The 18305-nt window shown below is 43.0% G+C and overlaps 1 protein-coding gene across 6 annotated transcripts in view; it reads right to left on the reverse strand.

Moving 5' to 3' along the window:
* Window positions 1-296: 296 nt before the first annotated feature.
* LOC109973883 (transmembrane protein 151A) overlaps window positions 297-18305 on the reverse strand; it is a 30145-nt gene continuing 12136 nt past the window's right edge. For 2 of the 6 annotated variants that reach the window (XM_020623753.1, XM_020623752.1), the window contains 4 exons: window positions 17619-17753; window positions 16197-16336; window positions 16079-16118; window positions 9326-15812 (listed from right to left, as the gene is read on the reverse strand). In XM_020623753.1, the coding sequence (XP_020479409.1) occupies window positions 14616-15812; window positions 16079-16118; window positions 16197-16336; window positions 17619-17753 (1512 nt within the window). In that variant the 3' untranslated portion in view covers window positions 9326-14615. Of the gene's footprint in view, window positions 1617-3346; window positions 3486-4887; window positions 4988-7205; window positions 7276-7359; window positions 7398-7883; window positions 7970-9325; window positions 15813-16078; window positions 16119-16196; window positions 16337-17618; window positions 17754-18305 lie in introns of those variants that run through there. The other 4 variants (XR_002276889.1, XR_002276888.1, XR_002276890.1 and 1 more) reach the window with 4 other exon arrangements.

The raw sequence follows: 18305 nt of genomic DNA on the forward strand, positions 1-18305 counted from the left end.
TTCATTCAAAGTTTAGATTTCTCTAAATCCACCTTCACAAAGAGCCCAGATTCTCCTCTGACCTCTAGCAGCTGGTTATAAAGTCATTAACATTACATTTACATTATTCATGAGTACTTTGATTGGCTAGAGGCGATAACTCATGCTCACCCCCGGCCAATCAAAACAGGCTGTAATAAATAATTCAGGTCCTCTGACTCAACCTTTACCTTAATAGGTAGGTAGGTAGACTTTATTGATCGCAATGAGGAAATTCCTGTGTTCCAGCAGCAACAGAAACCATAGGAACAAACACCACACATACATATCTGGAGAATCAAATTCCAGCTATCTAAATCCAAACAGAATATAGTATTTGAGAGACAATCAAGAACAAGACTGCTCCTCCCACAATTAATCCCTGAGAACGGCTGCTGGTGGAAACAGCAGTATAGAGAGGTACATGAACCAGAGTCTTGTCCTGAAGGTGAAGGCGAGGAACCTGCTGCTGCAGACTGGAGACGTCCGCTGGATGTTTCAGAACAGGAGGATCATATTCAGGTCTGCATAAATGTAACATGTATCAGTGATAAGAGCCTTCTGGCCTACTAGTATGTGCAGACTGAACTAATTAAGAGTAATTGTGGGAATGATAACCGATAAAGGCCAATTCACTGAAACATGAATGTTCACTGTACATATGTTTATTATATCTGACTTGATTTCATTTATGCAAATCTAACTTAAACGTGATTCTCACTTGATGTTGTTGCTACAACAGGCTAACTTTCCTGCTCTGTGCAGAAACAGCAGTGGTAACACCAGATTACTGGGGAGACTAACCCAGGTCTGACACAGCACCGGCATACATTTATGACCTCCTGGATTTAACTCATACAGCACAGACCAAACCAGATTCCAAGTACACCTCAGCATCAGGACCCCCAGGATGACCACGATGGTGTAGAACGCCCTCTGCTTTGATTGGTCAACCCTATCCCTGTTCCTGGCCTGTTCCCCTGGGCCTGGACGAATCAGGACACGAAGAACAGAGAGGCAGCAGAAAGAGATGACAATTACAGAGGAAATCAAGAGGGTCAAATCAACCTTTAAGGGGACTTCTTCAAATGCCACCAAACTTGCGCAGCCAAGGCAAAGCACCCAAATGCAGGCAATACCGACGTTTCTCATCCTGACCCCTCTCTCTGTCTTTAGGCTCAAGTAGATGATGGGATGAACGACAGCCAAGTAGGGCTCCACACAGGTCAGAAGCTGGAAAAACGTCTCTTCATACCAGGTGAAGCAGAAATGATATAACCATATCATCATCATTTCCAAATTCTTCCCGTAGATACCACAGCAGCAGAGGATGGTCGCAAAGACATGAATCACCTGGATGGCGACCATGTGGTAGGTGAAGACGTCGGAGTGACTGGTCTGTGCTGCTGTGGTGGAGGAGCGCTGGTGACGCCACCGCTGGACACCGTGGTAGAGGACCATGATGTAGAGAGGGAGGAGGAGGAGGCTGCTGGTGATGGAGAACAAGGTGAAGATCAAGGAACCGGGGCTGAAAAGGTAGCATTTCAGTGCAAACATGACGGAGGAGTCACTGGTGGCTGAAGAGTTTACTGACATGTCTGCAGGAGGAAAAAAAAAAAGAGACATTTGAGTTAAACGACATCTCCCTCCTCTGTTAAAAAAGAAAAGAGACATGGGAGTTAAACGACATCTCCCTCCTCTGTTGCGTTTCTGATCCTAGTGAAATACTTTTAGGGCGCACACTACACAGACCCAAAGTTTCTCTGTCAAGTTTGTGTTGTGAACTGTACAAATACAAACATGACTGGTTGAGTTTAAAGGAGGTTCATCCTAATGGCCAATGCACTGCACTGCCTAATGCACATGGATTATTTTAAAAGTTCACCAACAGCAGCAATAAACGTTCTGTAAACTCTTTTTATGCAGCTCTAATCATCGTTTGCAGGCAGAGCTGGCAGCTGCTCTCAGAGATTAACCCTCTAGAAGCCGCTGTGCACGACCTGCTGAGCAGCAAACAGACGCAGTCAGAGACCAGCTGGTACAGAGCCAGAGGTTTCCCTCAGGAGGTGGCGGCAATCAAAAGGGCTCCAGGTGAACACCAACATTCACTGTAAACAACCAACCTATAGCCAAACAAACTGTGGTATTAAAGGCCAGTGATTTACTTTTGCACTGCCATAAAACTGGGGAACTTGTTAGAAAACAGATTTTAAAAGGAACAGTAAAATCTTTGTAAAACCTACAGCGGGTCTCTTTCCAGGTTTCTGAAGACAGTCTGTGGGTAAACAAGAGTTTAAGCTGTACAAATGTCCAAACAGTAAAATCAGCTTTGTTTTCTGGGTATTTCAGTCGTCCACTTTAGTCTGGATCTTAAAGATGATGACATTAAAAATTAATCAGAAGACAAACCTTCTCAGGATCCGTTTCTGAGCTTCCTCCCTCTGCGTCCCCACACTGTGACTCCTACTCACTGTTCACTGCAGCCTCGCTCTGCCCCCACCAAGGTAAAGTCAAATTCTAATGTTTTATTTGCATAAATAAACAACGTGACAGTGACAAACTGGCCGTCTGATAAGTAAACAGTGAGAGATCAAATTGAAATATAACAATATATGACAATTCAAAGCTGGTATGAAAGATGAAACGTAACAACCCGTGTACATATGAACACATGCACAGGGCCTGAGGGCTGCACATCACATCTCTGCATCAAGAACATTCGTGTCTCTGACATCCTGCATTCCTTTATGCCATCGCTGTGCTGATTAACGCAGACAGGGACCGCCACCTGTGTCCAGCAAATCAAATACAAATACATTTTAAACAAACTTTGTGAAACCACTGACCTCAGCAGCCACGAGGGAGCAAGGGCCCCCCGACAGGCCTTTAATACAACCTTTAGTGTTTTTAAAAATTTAATCCTGAATCCAACCTCAGCCTTAACACCAAGTCTTTACCCTAAGTCAGCTCTAAAAATCCCCTCGACCAGACCAAATCTAATTCTACAGCACATTTAAAGACAATTCGTTGCACCAAAGAGCCTCACAAGCATCTAAGAAAAGCACAGAAATTAAAGCATCGGATACTAATTTAAAACTTTATAACAAAAAAAAATCAAATCATCACATCAAACTACAAGAACCCTGAGGTCCTCACAAAGACAGAAGTAGATCATACACACACACACACCACAGGTGTGCTGGGCTGCAGGGCAGATTGATTTGAATGGGAACCAGTTTGGTTACAGGTCATTTGAATCCTGTTAAACCAGTGACACTATTCATGCTAGTGGAAATCTGTCAGTACAACTCCTGATAAAAACACCCACCTCTCAGCGAGCTCAGGCCGTCTCAAGGTTTTCTGTCTTCATGTGTTGAGATCAGGGCACTGTGAGGACCAGACCAGCCCCTGGTTCTTCTCGTCTTTCAATATAACTTGTTAAGACTCTGGCTGGATGTTTGGACTTCCTGTTGTGAGTTTGTACAGATCATATTGATGATCAATAAGAACCAAAATGTTTAAAGTGTCCAAACTTTGCAATATATCTATATAAAAACATCAATGATTAATAAGCCCCTACATGGAATTTGGGGCCAAAATTACAGAGTCACAATCACATTTTTATGTATTTTCTAAACTTGCTGATGTCAAATCTCACCGCTGATATGAGCCCTGACTTCCTGTTGATGCCGCTGTCATGCATGAAATTTGCCTTCTTTAAAGAACATGGGATCAAAAAACAAACAGTGACCCTTCTGGGTTTGCAACATGCAAAAAACTAAGCGTATCCATGTGGATCTGTGCACAACAGTCCAGAGGCAGTGAAGAGACGGACGAGGAACAAAAACTAGGACAGGTTAGTGCATTTTCACCACTTGTGACATTACATGTAGACTTACTTATCAGTTAGATTTCAACTGACAACAGCCTAAAAGTTACTATTACTTAATAAAGGTGACCTTTGTTTTTTTTTGTCGTCTGCTGGTATCACTGCACATACTGATGCAAAAATACTAACACTGATTGAACATACAGTACGAACCACACTGCGATGACACGACCACGTTTTCCAAACTGTATTGTTTTAGTTCATTTTCCTTGACTGTAGTTTTCCATCTACAAGTACTGTGCTTAAGTTAAATTTTGAGGCATTTGTGCTTCAATTACTTCCATGTTTATACTTGGACTCCAATACATCTCAGAGACAAACTTTGTACTTTTTATTGCACCACATGCATTTGATAAGTAAAGAAGTAAATCCCCCTCTGCAACACTTGGACTACATTACACAGTGGTGGAAAGCAACTAAGTACATGTACTCAAGTACTGTACTTGTGTACAATTTTGAGGTCTCTATACTTGGGTATTTTCATTTTGTGCTACTTTACTACATTTCAGAGGTAAATATTGTACTTTTTTTTTTTATTCAACTTCAGTTCCTTTGCGGAATCAGATAAAACAAACAGGATGTAAAGTACTTCCCATTACAAGTATATAGTACATTAGCTTATTCTCATTCAAGATGAGAATTTCATCATCCTCATCATCTTTCTCTGCTCCTCAGGCCTCCACAGAAATGTCAACAAACTCCTCTTCCTCCTCCAACTCCTCTCTCGATTCTGCGTGCCCCATCAGAGACATCGCTGTCATCACTGCTGCCCCCATCATGACCAAACTCGTCCTCCTGCCTCCGTGCTTCCTTGTCCTCTATGTGGGTTACCGGCGATGGCGGCGTCAGCACCAAAGTGCCATGACGAACCACTCTGACGCCATCACCTACCACGTGGTCACCATGCAGATGGTTGTTCTTCTGGGGAATGTGCTCTTCTGCATCAGTCCTTAAGCTAATCTCCCAGAGCTGAGGGATGTAGGGACAGCTACTTACCAAATATTTCAAAGAGGGCAGATATTATTTCACTGCCTGACCGCTGTGGACCGCTACCTGGCTGTCGTCCATCCCATCACCTACCTGGGCATGAAGACAGTGCGCGTGGTCAGAATTAGAAATATTGTCATTGGGTGTGTCTGGGTGTTTAGTTTCGGGTGGTTTTCAGTGATCAAGCAAGATCCTGTGTCACGGATGGTTACATTCCTTGTCTTCATGGTTTCTTCCCTAATTGTCGTCTCTTTCTGCAGCATCTCTGTTCTCCGTGCTCTGATTCGTCCAGGGCCAGGACAAGGGGGCGGGGAAACAGGGAGGGTTGACCAATCAAAGCAAAGGGCCTTTTATGCCATGATGGCCATAACAGGAGCGCTGTCATTCTGGTTTGTAGGATACCTGGTTGCCACGTTACTGATCTTATCAAGGACTCTGAACGATTATGATGCGTGCATATTAACGTATTCTGACTTCTGGTTCACTCTGCCCAGCAGTTTGGTGATACCGCTGCTGTTTCTACAGAGAGCAGGAAAACTACGGTGCTGCTGTTAGAGCCACATTTCACAGGAGGCATTCTGACATGTCACATGGAAAAGTTAACTCTGTGGATGAATTTCATTTTGTTGCTTTGTTTTAATAATTTGCATTTTGACTTGTTTTGCTGCACATTTTCAGTTTGTGTATAAAGAACCTGGAAAGAATCAAAAATGTTTTTACACATAGCTTAGGAAGAAAAGCCGGTCTATCAATAAAATCAAAATATGCATTTAAGCCTCCTTCCTACTGAAGATATTAAAAATGGCCGCCAGATTAAAATATCAGATATCTGCATGGAGTACCCCAGGGCTCTGTTCTTGGCCCTCTGCTTTTTTCCCCTCTATATTTCAATTATAGGTCAGATCATAAGGAGTTATGGAACTAATTTTCACTGCCACAGTGTGCTAACGATTCTCAGCTGTATTTCCTTGTGAAGGCAGATGATCTTTCCCAGATCATTAGATTAGAAGCCTGATTGTCTGCTTTGAAAAACTGGATGTCGTAAAACTTTCCTGCTCCTAAATTCAGGTAAAACTGAGACTGAACTGGCTCGACAGATATCAGTTTGATCAGTTCACAGTAACTCTCGACAGCTGTGTGATCTTGGACATAAAAGCACTACGTATTTTGTATTCTTCATTGATTTTACCATACTTGGAGTATGGCGTTGAAAACTGGGGAAATATATACAAAAGCTCCCATCAACCATTGTATATATTACAAAAAAGAGCGATAAGAATTGTGCATAAGATGGGGTATAGGGATCACACCAATGGAGTTTTCATACAGTCTAAATTGTTAAACTTTTTTGATTTAGTGGGATACAAGACTGCTGTGTTTATGTATAAAGCCAGGAACAATTTATTACCTGGTGGAATTCAAAGGTATGTGTCAATCAAGATATATGCAAGAACAGGCTTAATGATTAATTAGATGGAACATTGTGGGTGTGGTGTATGAATGTTAATACTCTGTAATAATTCTTTAATATATTACTTGTGTGGTGTAGAAGATAAGTATTTAAGAATGTAATTATGTACGAATGTTAACACTCTGTTATAATTCTTTAGTATATTACTTGTGTGGTGTAGAAGATAATTATCTATGTAGAGATACTGCTTGCAAACCAATGATGGTAAGATGATGTCATGGGGTAGGACTGGATAAGTCTGACTTCTTCCTACTCCATTCAAGCATGTACTAGGTATAAGCAAATTGATGTTGGATTATGTGTAAAATCATGTGTGTTGTCATATCAACTGTCTTCACATGCTTGAAAGAATAAATCAAATCAAATCAAATCTCTCAAAGCCTGAATCAGTCTGGAATTTAAGGCTCCTCTCTGTCCCTGGAGTTAAAACAGAAAAGTCAGCTTGGCCTTTTCGTATTGTTCCACCTTCCTTTGGAATAACATCCTTGGTGACATCAGACAGGCCGGCTCTGCATAGGTTTTAAAATCCAAAATAAAAACATCTGTTCTCAACTTTTAATTAAAAGCTTGGCTATTTTACTTTTTGTCTTACTTTATTATGTATTTTCCATTATTGCACTTTTGTATTTTATGGGTTTTTGATGCTGTTTGTTTTGCTTGTTGCTGGTGTAAAGTGTGTTGAGATACTCTGGTATGAAATTGAACCTTACATAAAAGTTTATTTTAATATTAGTAGTGATATATGTCTTTTATTTTTTAAGGCAAACCAAGACACTGGACCCTAGTTTGCTCAGTTCTCACACAGTCTAACTGAGAATGTTGTTCAATGTAGGCGTTTACCTTGGTTTTTCCTCCTGTTACTACAAAAGCTGCTCACTGGACCTGTCGGCTGCAGCACCATGTCATGTTTCTGGGGAACAAAGAACGAAAAAAGTTATGTTGACACAAGTACCACATGTAGCACATAGCACACACACATGTGAGAACGACTTACTGATTAGATGCTGTGTGGGCTTCTGATCCAGCTGTGGCCTGAAACCAGTTTAAGTCAACAGGGGCAACTCAAAAACACATTTTACAGCTAGAATTACGTAAAGGATTCCTAGGATAAGTACGCACTCCCAAACATGTTTTAGGACATATTAAAGTTCTCTGGTTTCAGTTTAGAGGCCTGATATGATCTCTTTGCTTTGTAAATGTCAGACTTTTATCACATTGCAACAGGATTTATGAGAAAAATGTGAGGCCCAGACCAAGGTGACATCACTAGGGTCATTTTGCACAGCTAAAAATTCTAATACTTTAATATCTTTACAATTGTATAGCTATTGTTTAGTTAGAAATCCCACAAGACCAAAACCTGGAATTTGACCTCACTTCAACTTTATTTACAGAACTCTTTAAACAACAGTGGATGTGTTGGCTGCAACACCAAGTGGTGGGAGAGGAGGGGAAAAAGGTCTTTACCACAGATGACAACTGTCAACCAAGAGGCAAAACTATGCAAGAACTACTTACCAACGAGACACTGGGTGGGTGGACCCGCTCCAAGCTCTGCTCCAGCTGTGGCCTGGTTAGCAGGGTAGTTTCATGCTATGAAAAGTCTTTAAAGGATCAGTCCAAACATAATCAAGACAAAGGTACTGTGGAAAGGTCCCCCCACAGCTGAAACTAATGTTTTATAACATTAACAAACTGTTTCAACAAGCAACAAATCTAAAATAATAATAATAAAAAAAAATTACTGTAATATTTGATTCAGATATTAGATTAGAAATCCCACAGGACCAAACCTTGGTATACCAAGCAGATTTACTTTATTTGTATCTTCCATGATAATTATCATCTTGGCCGCTGTGGTTATACACAGGCCGGTGGCGACAGCTGTATTCTGGTGTGATACTGACAATCAGTGAAGTAGCTTAAATACCAGGACATTTTGCTTGAACAGGAAGCCCATTCTCGGCTTTACACATCAAAATAATGCACTGCATGAGAGACTACTGCATCAACTCCACACAGGCTGCATGTACACTAACAACTACACTGTGGTAACAGCTCATTTGTTTGACAGCTCACAAATGATCCAGCAGCATTAAATATTTAGCGAGAAAAACTGTTGAAACGTGTGTGGACTCCATGCTCTCGCCTGCGGTTGGAGCCGGCACAGCCTTCCTGCACTGAGAAATAAGTCGGAATGTTTGGACTCTGGTTTTGCAGGAGTGTTTCTTTTTAAATCTTTGTTGTCCGGTGATGACCCTTGACTAACAGTGAGGTGACACAGTAAAGAGATCGCCTGAGTCACAGCTTTGTTTTTAATACTGGACGACAAACCATACAATTATCTTTGAAGCAGACACCGAACATCTGTAGGCTCAGGAACCGAACACGCTCTGCGTAAATGCGCGGACACAAGTGACAACACTGGGTCCAATGCCAAGGGGTCAGCGGAGGTGATAAAGCTCTGTCCACAAGGGGGCGACAGCGGGCAGTTGAAGCTCAGCGTTGCCATGACAACAGTAGAACACAAATGTGGAGGAACGTGTACTGCTGTATTTATTTAAAGCAAAAACAACGGGATGTGCGACCTTTGACTTGATCACGAAAAAGGGATGGGGGATTTGTCTCTAGTGAAACCAGTGCGTTCTGATGAGGATGAATAATCGGAGTATTTCAGGACGACGCCAGATAAATACGACGACCTACTAGCCCACCAACACCAACAGAAGGGGTCTTCTTTCTCTTGTTATTCGGTGATATAGCGCCTCTAGTGGCAAAGCTACAAATTGCAACTCACGCTTACATTGCTTCAAGATTTCTCAGGACAAACTCTCAATCTAGCGTAGCTCGAAGTGTCCCTGTACTTATGTAGGGCGTGTTCGGGCCCTTAGTATGACGCGCAAGTTCGCATTTCAGTGCCTGAGATCAGAGGTCACATTTGTCTGTATGTTGCCTGATAGTTTCTAGCATCCACATTAGGCAAAAGTAAAGTTTCTGACGACTAAAACTAGAAATGCAGCTGGAATTCATGTGACTTCAAGTCAAACCAATTCTAGACATGTTTTACAGTGTTTGACAAACTTGGTATGACTACTCGCCTCATCCCATGACCACAAGAGAAACAGTACTAACAACAATACATCGGTCCTAATTGCTAGAGCATTTTACAAAATAGTAAGTGTTGATAAAATGGTGGAAAACCAGCACAGAATTTTGTGCAAAAGAAAAAAAAAGTGGGCACAAGAAAAGGTCTTTTTGAACTGAAATGAAAAACGGTCCTTCCTCACTTCTGTTTTACTTGCAGTTTGTGTCATACAGAGCAACACAGCCAGAAAATGGAAATGGAGGCTTGGTCACTAAACACACATCCTTTATCTTTAGATCAGTGGTGCCATTTACATGACTGAAGCACCCATTTCTTACAGTTATAAGTTCAGAAAGCAGCTTAGCGACATATACAAGCTCAGCCAGGAAGCAGGGATATGGGCAATATCTCTTCACAACACCTTCAGTCACAGGTAAAGGAAAATCATAAGATCAGGGAGGTTTGGTCACATCAGACTGGACCAGTGATGGTTCCAGGTGCCAGAGACAAATGACCTGGTTTGGCATCATGCTCAGGTTAGAAGCCATAGAGCAGGACAGCCTCTGTTTCCCACCCTGTCTGACTGACTCTGGGTTTCCCCTAAATACAACAGCACCAGCATCTGCTGTCACAATATGCAATGCTTTGCTGCCACCCAGTGGACAAACCCAGACACGGCACAATGTCACAGACACATTCCGGGAGGATTTACACATTTTGTTGATGAAAATCACAGATAGCTGTTATTTTTGTTCCTGAGTAGACCCGTCCCTTCTGACACCTCATGTAAATGTTTGGTGCTGCAGCACAGAGCACACTAATTTGTGTGGACTAGTTGCATCCACAGCTGCTAATGTCTGTGTGTAAACACAGCCATATTCTTTGTGATGCCTTTTCTTTTTTTGCTTTGGCATGTTTACAGATTTCAATGTGTAAAAGACACGGGACTGCAGCATTAACTGAAGTCCTGAGCAAAAAAATAAAATAAACAAATAAATGGTGACGTTGGACACAAAGGCAACATAGCAGGTCAGGACATGCTTTCGGTGCGTTTGTGTTATGACTGCATGTGTGGGGGCCATGATGGGCACTGGGTTAATGTCACTGTAGCCTAAAAAAGCTGTTACAATGGCTTTACTGTGGCGAATAAACATGCAAGCCAGCATGAGTGTGTGTTTATGTAAGACATCATGGGAACAAAGTTCTCTTGGCACACTCCGAGATAATAAATCAAATATCCAGTGAAATATGCTTCTAGTTAGAATAAACTAGACTTACAAGCAGGTATAACTGTGTCCAAGCACCATACGAAAGGACCCACGGCTCATGGCCGAAGCTCACTGGGAAGCCAAGTCATACAAAAATAAAATGTGCTAAGGCATGAAAAAGCTCTGAAGCTTACAAAGGTATTTAGATTTTAGACATCACTAACACAACCTGAAATCTCTACTCTAGTATACAAATGATACACAATAACAAATAAACAGCATTTTCTTGTTTTGTTACTTGTAAAAGATTTCAATTGGAGCTCACTACGAGTGGTTTTAAACTGGCTACATGAACAAAAACAGAGCAAACAGAACTTTCAAAGCCACATTATTATAATCCAACAACCGAGTGACTGAAAATTAAAGGTCTTGTAAGTGTGTTCATTGTTTTCTAGCGCTTTTTTGTTAAAGGACATTAATGGAAAATTTTCTCCACAAGTCAAGAGGCTGAGATAATGATTAATAGCTGTATGAAATAACCACATTTTCAATTTTTGCCTTTCAGTGGTTGTTAAACCATCTTTTTTCTGTTTCCACTGCTCCAGTCATAAACAAACACTTGTCCTTGTTTATTTCTTATATTTGTTTACTTGTGCCCAGCTCAACGTCCTCCAGAGCTACCGAAGATCTGTGAGCCTGAATGCGAACGTGTCAGCGTCTATCCCACACTCCAAACCAGGTCAGCACTCGAGCTCCACTTTTTCCTCTCCAGAAAGTTCCACAGAGGACATTCCCTGCCGTCTCCTCTGAATCCAGGTCGGATGTGTGGCGTTACGTATTTGTGCGCCTGTGTGTTCATTATTTGTAAAATAAGTGAAACATAATTTTTGGTCCACGTCCACAAAATCCGTCAAGAGGGTTCAACTCAAACGTCTTTCTGTCAGTGCACTTTTCAGCGTCTTGTCTGAGGTGAGCAGAGAGAGGAGGAGGAGGAGGGAGACCAGTCCAACAGCTACACCGACCACTGTGTGAAGAAATGTTCATCTAACTGCTGGAACTGCTTCTGGCTACCGTAGCAGGTTTAGTGTGCTTTGTAAATATATGCATCAAAGCACCGACGGCTGCTGTCTTTGCCAGTTACCTCTGGATCTTCATGGAAACGTAGCAAATCACAAGTACGACGGAGTTGATCCCTGTGGATTCCTGTCTGTGCCTTATCTGTTTGTGCCAGCTAATCAGGGGTCTTTGCTTTTTGGCACTGCATTTTGCAGTGGTGGCCATATTTGTTCCATAGCTGCTAGTAGCTCCTTCACAACAGCTACTGTCAGTTACATGCATCTCAGTGCCAGCTGCTTTTACACATCTCAGGATGAGGCGATGTTTCAGAGAGCAGTTTCTTATTTGCAGAAGATTCTTTAAGAGGAGGAGAAAGCAGCACGACACACCCAGGCTCTCGCTGTTGACCACTGTGATCGTACTGGGGGTTTTATTTTAATATCATTAACTGTCGCCAGCGTTTGTTTGCACTAAAAATGCAAAACAATTAAAAATACATTTCCTGTGTTTTTTTTTAATTTATGGGAATACCAGCTGAGCTCATAAAGAGCTGATTTTTCATGCTTAAACATGTACTGTAATATATTACTATTGGAGGAAGATTTTCTGGTTCTTCTGATTGTGCCAGCGACCACACGGGCATAGCTGGTGGAAATTAGCCAAACAGACTGTTTCTGTGTTGGAAAATCACACCTCTGCCTGAATCAGCATCATAAAAAGCCCATTTCTGTCGCCATCTTTTTGCACTTCTACACACAATTTGTTTATCCCTCACCTTTTCTTTCCAAATATGCAGACATAAATAGCGAGAGGCCAAAAACATCCAGATACGAGGTTTATAAAATCTGACTGAGGAGGAGAAACCTGCAGCTCGAGGAGAAAAGTGGAATGGGCCGAGAGGAAATCTGATCCCTGCCTCTCCAGTAGCAGAGGGAGGTGTATCACAAGAGGAATGGGATGATGGAGGAAAAGAGGACAGAGGGTTAATGATAACTACGGTGAAATCTATTTTGGTAAAGCGCCCTCTCACTTCCCTTATACCACAAGATGTGCTAACTGCAAAAAAAAGATGTAGCACTTATCTGCCGTAGTTATGTTTTAAAAAGAAACAACAGAATTACACCTCACGCTTGTAACTGTGTGTGGAGAGGAGTGAGGAAGGAAGGAGTGATGAAACAGCAGGGGCATGAGGAAAGAGGGAGAGCTCAGACAAAGAGGAAGCAACTGCTCCCGTTTTTCCAGCAGCTCCATATCAGTAATGGCTTCAGAGTGGTGGGGAAGCTAATGGTGAAGTGAGACGGCCACGATGAGACAGACTAAACGCTGTCAGTCCGGAAGGACCCAAGATTCATCGCAGAACCAATGAAATTTAGATTTCTTGATTAAATTCTAGTCAAAAATCATGACTGCGCTCAGGTTTATTATTAATGCCAATGTTTCAACCCCAACTAGTCTTCAAGTCAAGTCAAACGAAAACTTTGTTTTACTATCAGGTGTGAGTACACAGTCGAGAACATCAGAAATTCACAGACGGTAAACAACTATGAGACCTGAGGGCAGCCCCCATCACCTGTCTTAATCACACAAACATCCAGAACCTACATAAACCAAAAGGCACCATGTACAATATTCAGATACACCAGTAAAGACAAACATTTGAGCTGCCTTGAAGAAGAGTAACAGCAACTCGTTTATCTTTGTTTACTCCTTGAGTTCACGTTTGGTAATGCCGTTTGGGGACTTAAAAAAAAAATCTGCTGGCGTTATCTGGCAAATGGAAAAGAAGATTTATCTGGTGTCATGGTCTGCACCGTTTCTTCTCTTTCCATGACGCGTTCGAGTTCTGTTGGATGTTCTGCTCTGCCTCCGAGCTCGTTTGTATTTTATCTAGCAGGCAGCATCTCACTGCATCTTGGTGCTTCTAATACTGTCAGTTTCCTCCATCATCTGAAATATCTTAGGAACAGGTGCCCATTTCTCCATGTCTATTTTTAAGTAAGCTATACTTTTAACAAAACCATCAAAATATCCTTCTGTTACCTCCTCTACTTCTTCACCGCCCCTCGGCCGGTTCAGCTTCCTGCTCGCCACGCTGCAATTCTTTACACTTGTCAGTCCTCCTGCTCCTGAAAACAGACGTTCCTAAGCTTTCAGCCAGCCCGACTATCCAATCTGCAGTGGTGGAAAGTAACTATACATTTACTCAAGTACTTTAGTTTTGTGCTACTTCATATTGTGACACCACGTTATAAACTTTGTACTTTTTACTGCACTACATGTATTTGATTACTTTAGTTGCTCTCCAGTAACTAAAATACAGTATGATCATGATCATTTGTGGAAAATTCACAGGTGATCCAGCAGTAATTCAAACTCTGAGCATATAAGCCAGTTAAAAGTAGCTCCACCTTAATGAGCCACTACACAATAAAGCATCAGTAATAATTATCTGTTAATATGATGTCCATTAATGTGAAATGTGCCATTCTGCATAGTGAACTCTGTGATAATAATATTTTTGTACTAGACTGCTGTACCTGTATTGCTACTTTTACTTCTTCCCCAACTACCAGTCTGTCGCCCTCTCGTACACGCAATCCCCGTGTATCAAGGATTTTCCCGCCTTCAATCATCGTCACCGACTCCATCTCATCTTGCTGCCGCCATCTCTGACGGCTCTCCTCCCTCTGAACCTCTCTCTCCTACGCTACGTTCTTTTCCTTTTCTGCTCCATCCTCTTACCTCGGAATCCTTTCGTCCATTTCTGTGGATGGGATACTGTTTCTTTCGACCTCAGTCTGTTCATTCATATCACTTTCCTTCATCTCTTCTTCTCTTCCTTGTTTCGTCTCCCTCGGTCTCTGCTCAGACGTTCTCACTTTTAATGTGCAGCGTTTCCCTTCACATGTCGTCTCCAGCATGGCAGCTCTCCTCCCCGTGGATGATGAGGACAGGGAAGAAGAAAGCGTCCTGGTAGGATGGAGGTCGGTCCCTCTCACCCTCCCTCCTCTCGCCTGCCCCTCCACTGTCCTGTGCTGCTTCTTCATCCCCCTCCCTGCCTCTTCTTCCCCTACCTTCCCTTCTCCTCACCTCCTCCTGCTCCTCTTCCTCATCGTCATCCCCTTCTCCTTCTAGAACTCCTCTTGTCTCTTCGTTGTCCTGTCTTGAACCTAACCCCAGGAATCCTCCCCCCGCCCCACCTCCACCACTTCCTCCTCCATCTTCCCTACTTCCTCCCAGCCCTCCCCCCATGCTTCTTGAATGAAACAGGTTGTTCTGGCGTCCACCTCCCAGTCTCCCTAGTGAGAATCCACTCCGGCTGAGCACCAGCCTTCCGCCTATACCCCCACCTCCTGGCCTTGCTGCCCTGATCCCTGCCACGGTAGCGTTCAGGAGGGCAGTGGTTCCCATCGGGGCCCTCAGCCTGGAGGGAAGACTAGAACTGGACGTGGTCCTCCGGCACCGGGGGCAGCTCTGGAGGAGGTAAGCCGAGTTAAACACCACAGGCAGAGCAAGAGGCGGCGGCGGGTTGGTCCCCTGGCCGGGAACGATGCCCGGAGGCCCGGAAATGGGTGTAGAGGCGGTGGGGTTCGTCCCCCCACTTGTGTCCAAGTCCATAAGGAGGGCTTCAGAGTAGCTCGGCACCATCTGTTGGTTACAGCGGATGTGCCACTCCAATTCCGTCATGTCCACCGTGTTGACCCGGGAGATGGCTCGGTAGCTCGTCCCGTTTAGACCAACTGCGATCCCCACTCCTCCTGCATGGATTCCATTCTCAGTCCCCCCTTCAACCCCATCCCCTCTTCCACCTCCACCCGGCCCTCCTCCACCTCCGCCAGTGTCCTCATCCTCCCCGAACAACTTCTCCACATGGTAGTGCACATATGCCGTGCGATACTCTGACACGACCCGTAGCGGCCATGACAGGAGGAAAGCCGAGGCCAGCCAGAACACCCTGTGCCTGGAGAACCACGGCTGGTGAGCAGGATCTGAGAACGCCAGGATGTGTTCACGGAAATCCACGTTCTTCAGGTGCATTCCCTCCCTGGCCTCCATGTAGTCGTCAAGCCCCTCGTTCTCCCCGAAGAAGCGCGCTCGCTTGGACAAACAGAAAACATGCGACACATTAGCTGTGTAAGAATTCTCCATAATCAGTTTATGAAAAAAGGCAACTACTTGTCAATTCCAGTAGTATTTAGTATTTACAGTAAACATCGGAGGGCAAACGTTCTTCTAGAAATGTGAAGGTAACCACATAAGCTCTGAAAACTCGTTTTATCACATTTTATACATAAAACAAAAGTCCTCATTAGAGCACAGCGGCATTAATGATATTATACGGGCTGTATTTTACCACATCTTACCTGCGTGAGGTAGGCGGCTTCAGCTCGTGCGCTGGAGAAGCTAAAGAGCACAGAAATCAGTCACGACTTGTTTAGCTCCTAAAATAACCATCTTAAGTTGAATTTAAAGGCGCCCAACCTGAAACACTTGGTGAAACGCAGGCGAACAGCGGGGTGCCGCTGCAGGTCCAGCAGCTCCTTCGACACGTCTTTGACGCCGTAACGGGCGTAGTCGAACTCGGAGCTGGAGGCGTGAGTGTTCACCCGCTCATGGTAGACCTGAGGGACGAGGGTGCAGAGAAAGGGAGTCATAAGAGGAAAAGGAAGCAGAAGAAGGGGAACAGACGGGAAGTCTGACGAGCTACCAGGAAGACATTTGAACCTTCATATTGTTAGGGTTATTTTTATTTTATGCACTTAAGAATGGTTTTATTTTATAGCACACATAAGTTTACATACTTATACGTCACAGTTATGTTTATATAGTTACATATCACCCCATGTGTTCACTGAACCACTGGTTAATATTTACTGTGTTAGTCACTGAAGCACTGTTCAACATTATAGTATCTTGTCCACTAAATCACTGAATCTCATTAGATTTACAGCTCTGGCTAAGAGAGTCCACAGTGAATTTATCATCACCACTGGGCTAGTGGAGCCAGGGGAGTTACAGTTCACTGGGACTCCAAGGTTAGTCAAACAGAGATTAGATCAGGAGGCTAGTGGAGGAGAAAGCTTCAAAGGTAGGAACATTATGCACCCCCCCACACACACACAGACAGAACAGTTTTAATTAGCAATGCGTAATATGGAGCAGTTAGCTGAAACCAAAGGAAGAAGTGAGTGTGTATGTAGGAATTAAAGTAGTATAGGTATTCTTCTCCTTTCTAGGGCGCTGTCCACGATGATTGGAGCAGAGAGGACGATTGGACTGAAGGACCAATAACGGGTCCCCAACAGTTTTTGACCAATTAGATAGTAGTACCTTTTCATACAAATATTGTATACCACTAAGTTGAGGACAGTCTTTTCCTTTCATCAGTCAAGATCCATGTGCACATGGTAAATGGACTGTATTTTATATAGCGCTTTCTCACAGTGTGTTGCACTGGTCAAAGCGCTTTACAGAAGATCATACACCATTCACCCATTCACACACCGATGACAGTTTTTGACCAATTAGATAGTAGTACCTTTTCATACAAATATTGTATACCACTAAGTTGAGGACAGTCTTTTCTGTTTATCAGTCAAGATCCATGTGCACATGCTAATTTTGATACATTAATGCATAATAAATTTCACACTGTGAAATATATATCCTCTTATTAGTCTTCTCTTTTCAATATAAAAAGAACACGCCTCACAATATACGTTTCAGCATCAACAAAGCATGGCTGCCAAATGACCTTTCTTACTGCACATAGCCCCACTTTAAGGAAGAATTAAGAGTTGCACAGCAGGTATTATAAAAGTTGACAAAACAATAACTCGAGGTTGCACAGTGTAGCTGTTAACGTAAAGAGAAACAGTGTGTGTGTATCAGAGCCGTCCTCACCTGTGTGGTTGTATAAGCGTCTCCGTTGCGGTATCTTGTCACCTGTCTCGTCCTCCTCACGTAGTGATAGCTGATGGCCTTCCACCAAATGCAGGGTGTGGCCTGCTGGAGTCTCTGCACACGCTCGTACACTTCCTGTGTGTACGAGTGAAGGAATAATCAAATCAATACCACATTTTAATTATGCTAGTACGTATGGAAGCCCATTCCCGCCAGTTACTCCGACTTAGCTAAGTCGAAATTCCGACATAGCTAAGCAGAAATTCTGACATAGCTAAGTTAGAATTTCTACTTAGATTTACTTAAGTCATTATTTCTACTTAGCTATGTCGGAATTTCGACTTAGCTAAGTCGGAGTGACTGGCGGGAATGGGCTTCCATATTTACCTGCTCCAGGTTTCTAACACCATTTTATAGGAAATTATTACATTTTTATGAAATATAATAGTAGGCTTATTAAGGTTCCGCTAGGTAATTGGCTGACCAACCACACTGTATGCTTGCTTCGCAGTAACTCATCAGAGCAGCACAGCACAATGTAACATGAGAAAACCTCAAACTTTTTATAAACTGGGAAACAAAAAGCCCATTCATGTAAGGTATGTGGAAGGTTTATCTTTTTTATTTTCTGTATACAAAGTCCATCCATTATCTGAAAAATTCGCCAGCCTATCACAGGGCCACAAA

The sequence above is a fragment of the Monopterus albus genome, unplaced genomic scaffold (genome assembly GCF_001952655.1).
Source record: "Monopterus albus unplaced genomic scaffold, M_albus_1.0 scaffold309.1, whole genome shotgun sequence".
Lineage (NCBI taxonomy): Eukaryota > Metazoa > Chordata > Actinopteri > Synbranchiformes > Synbranchidae > Monopterus > Monopterus albus.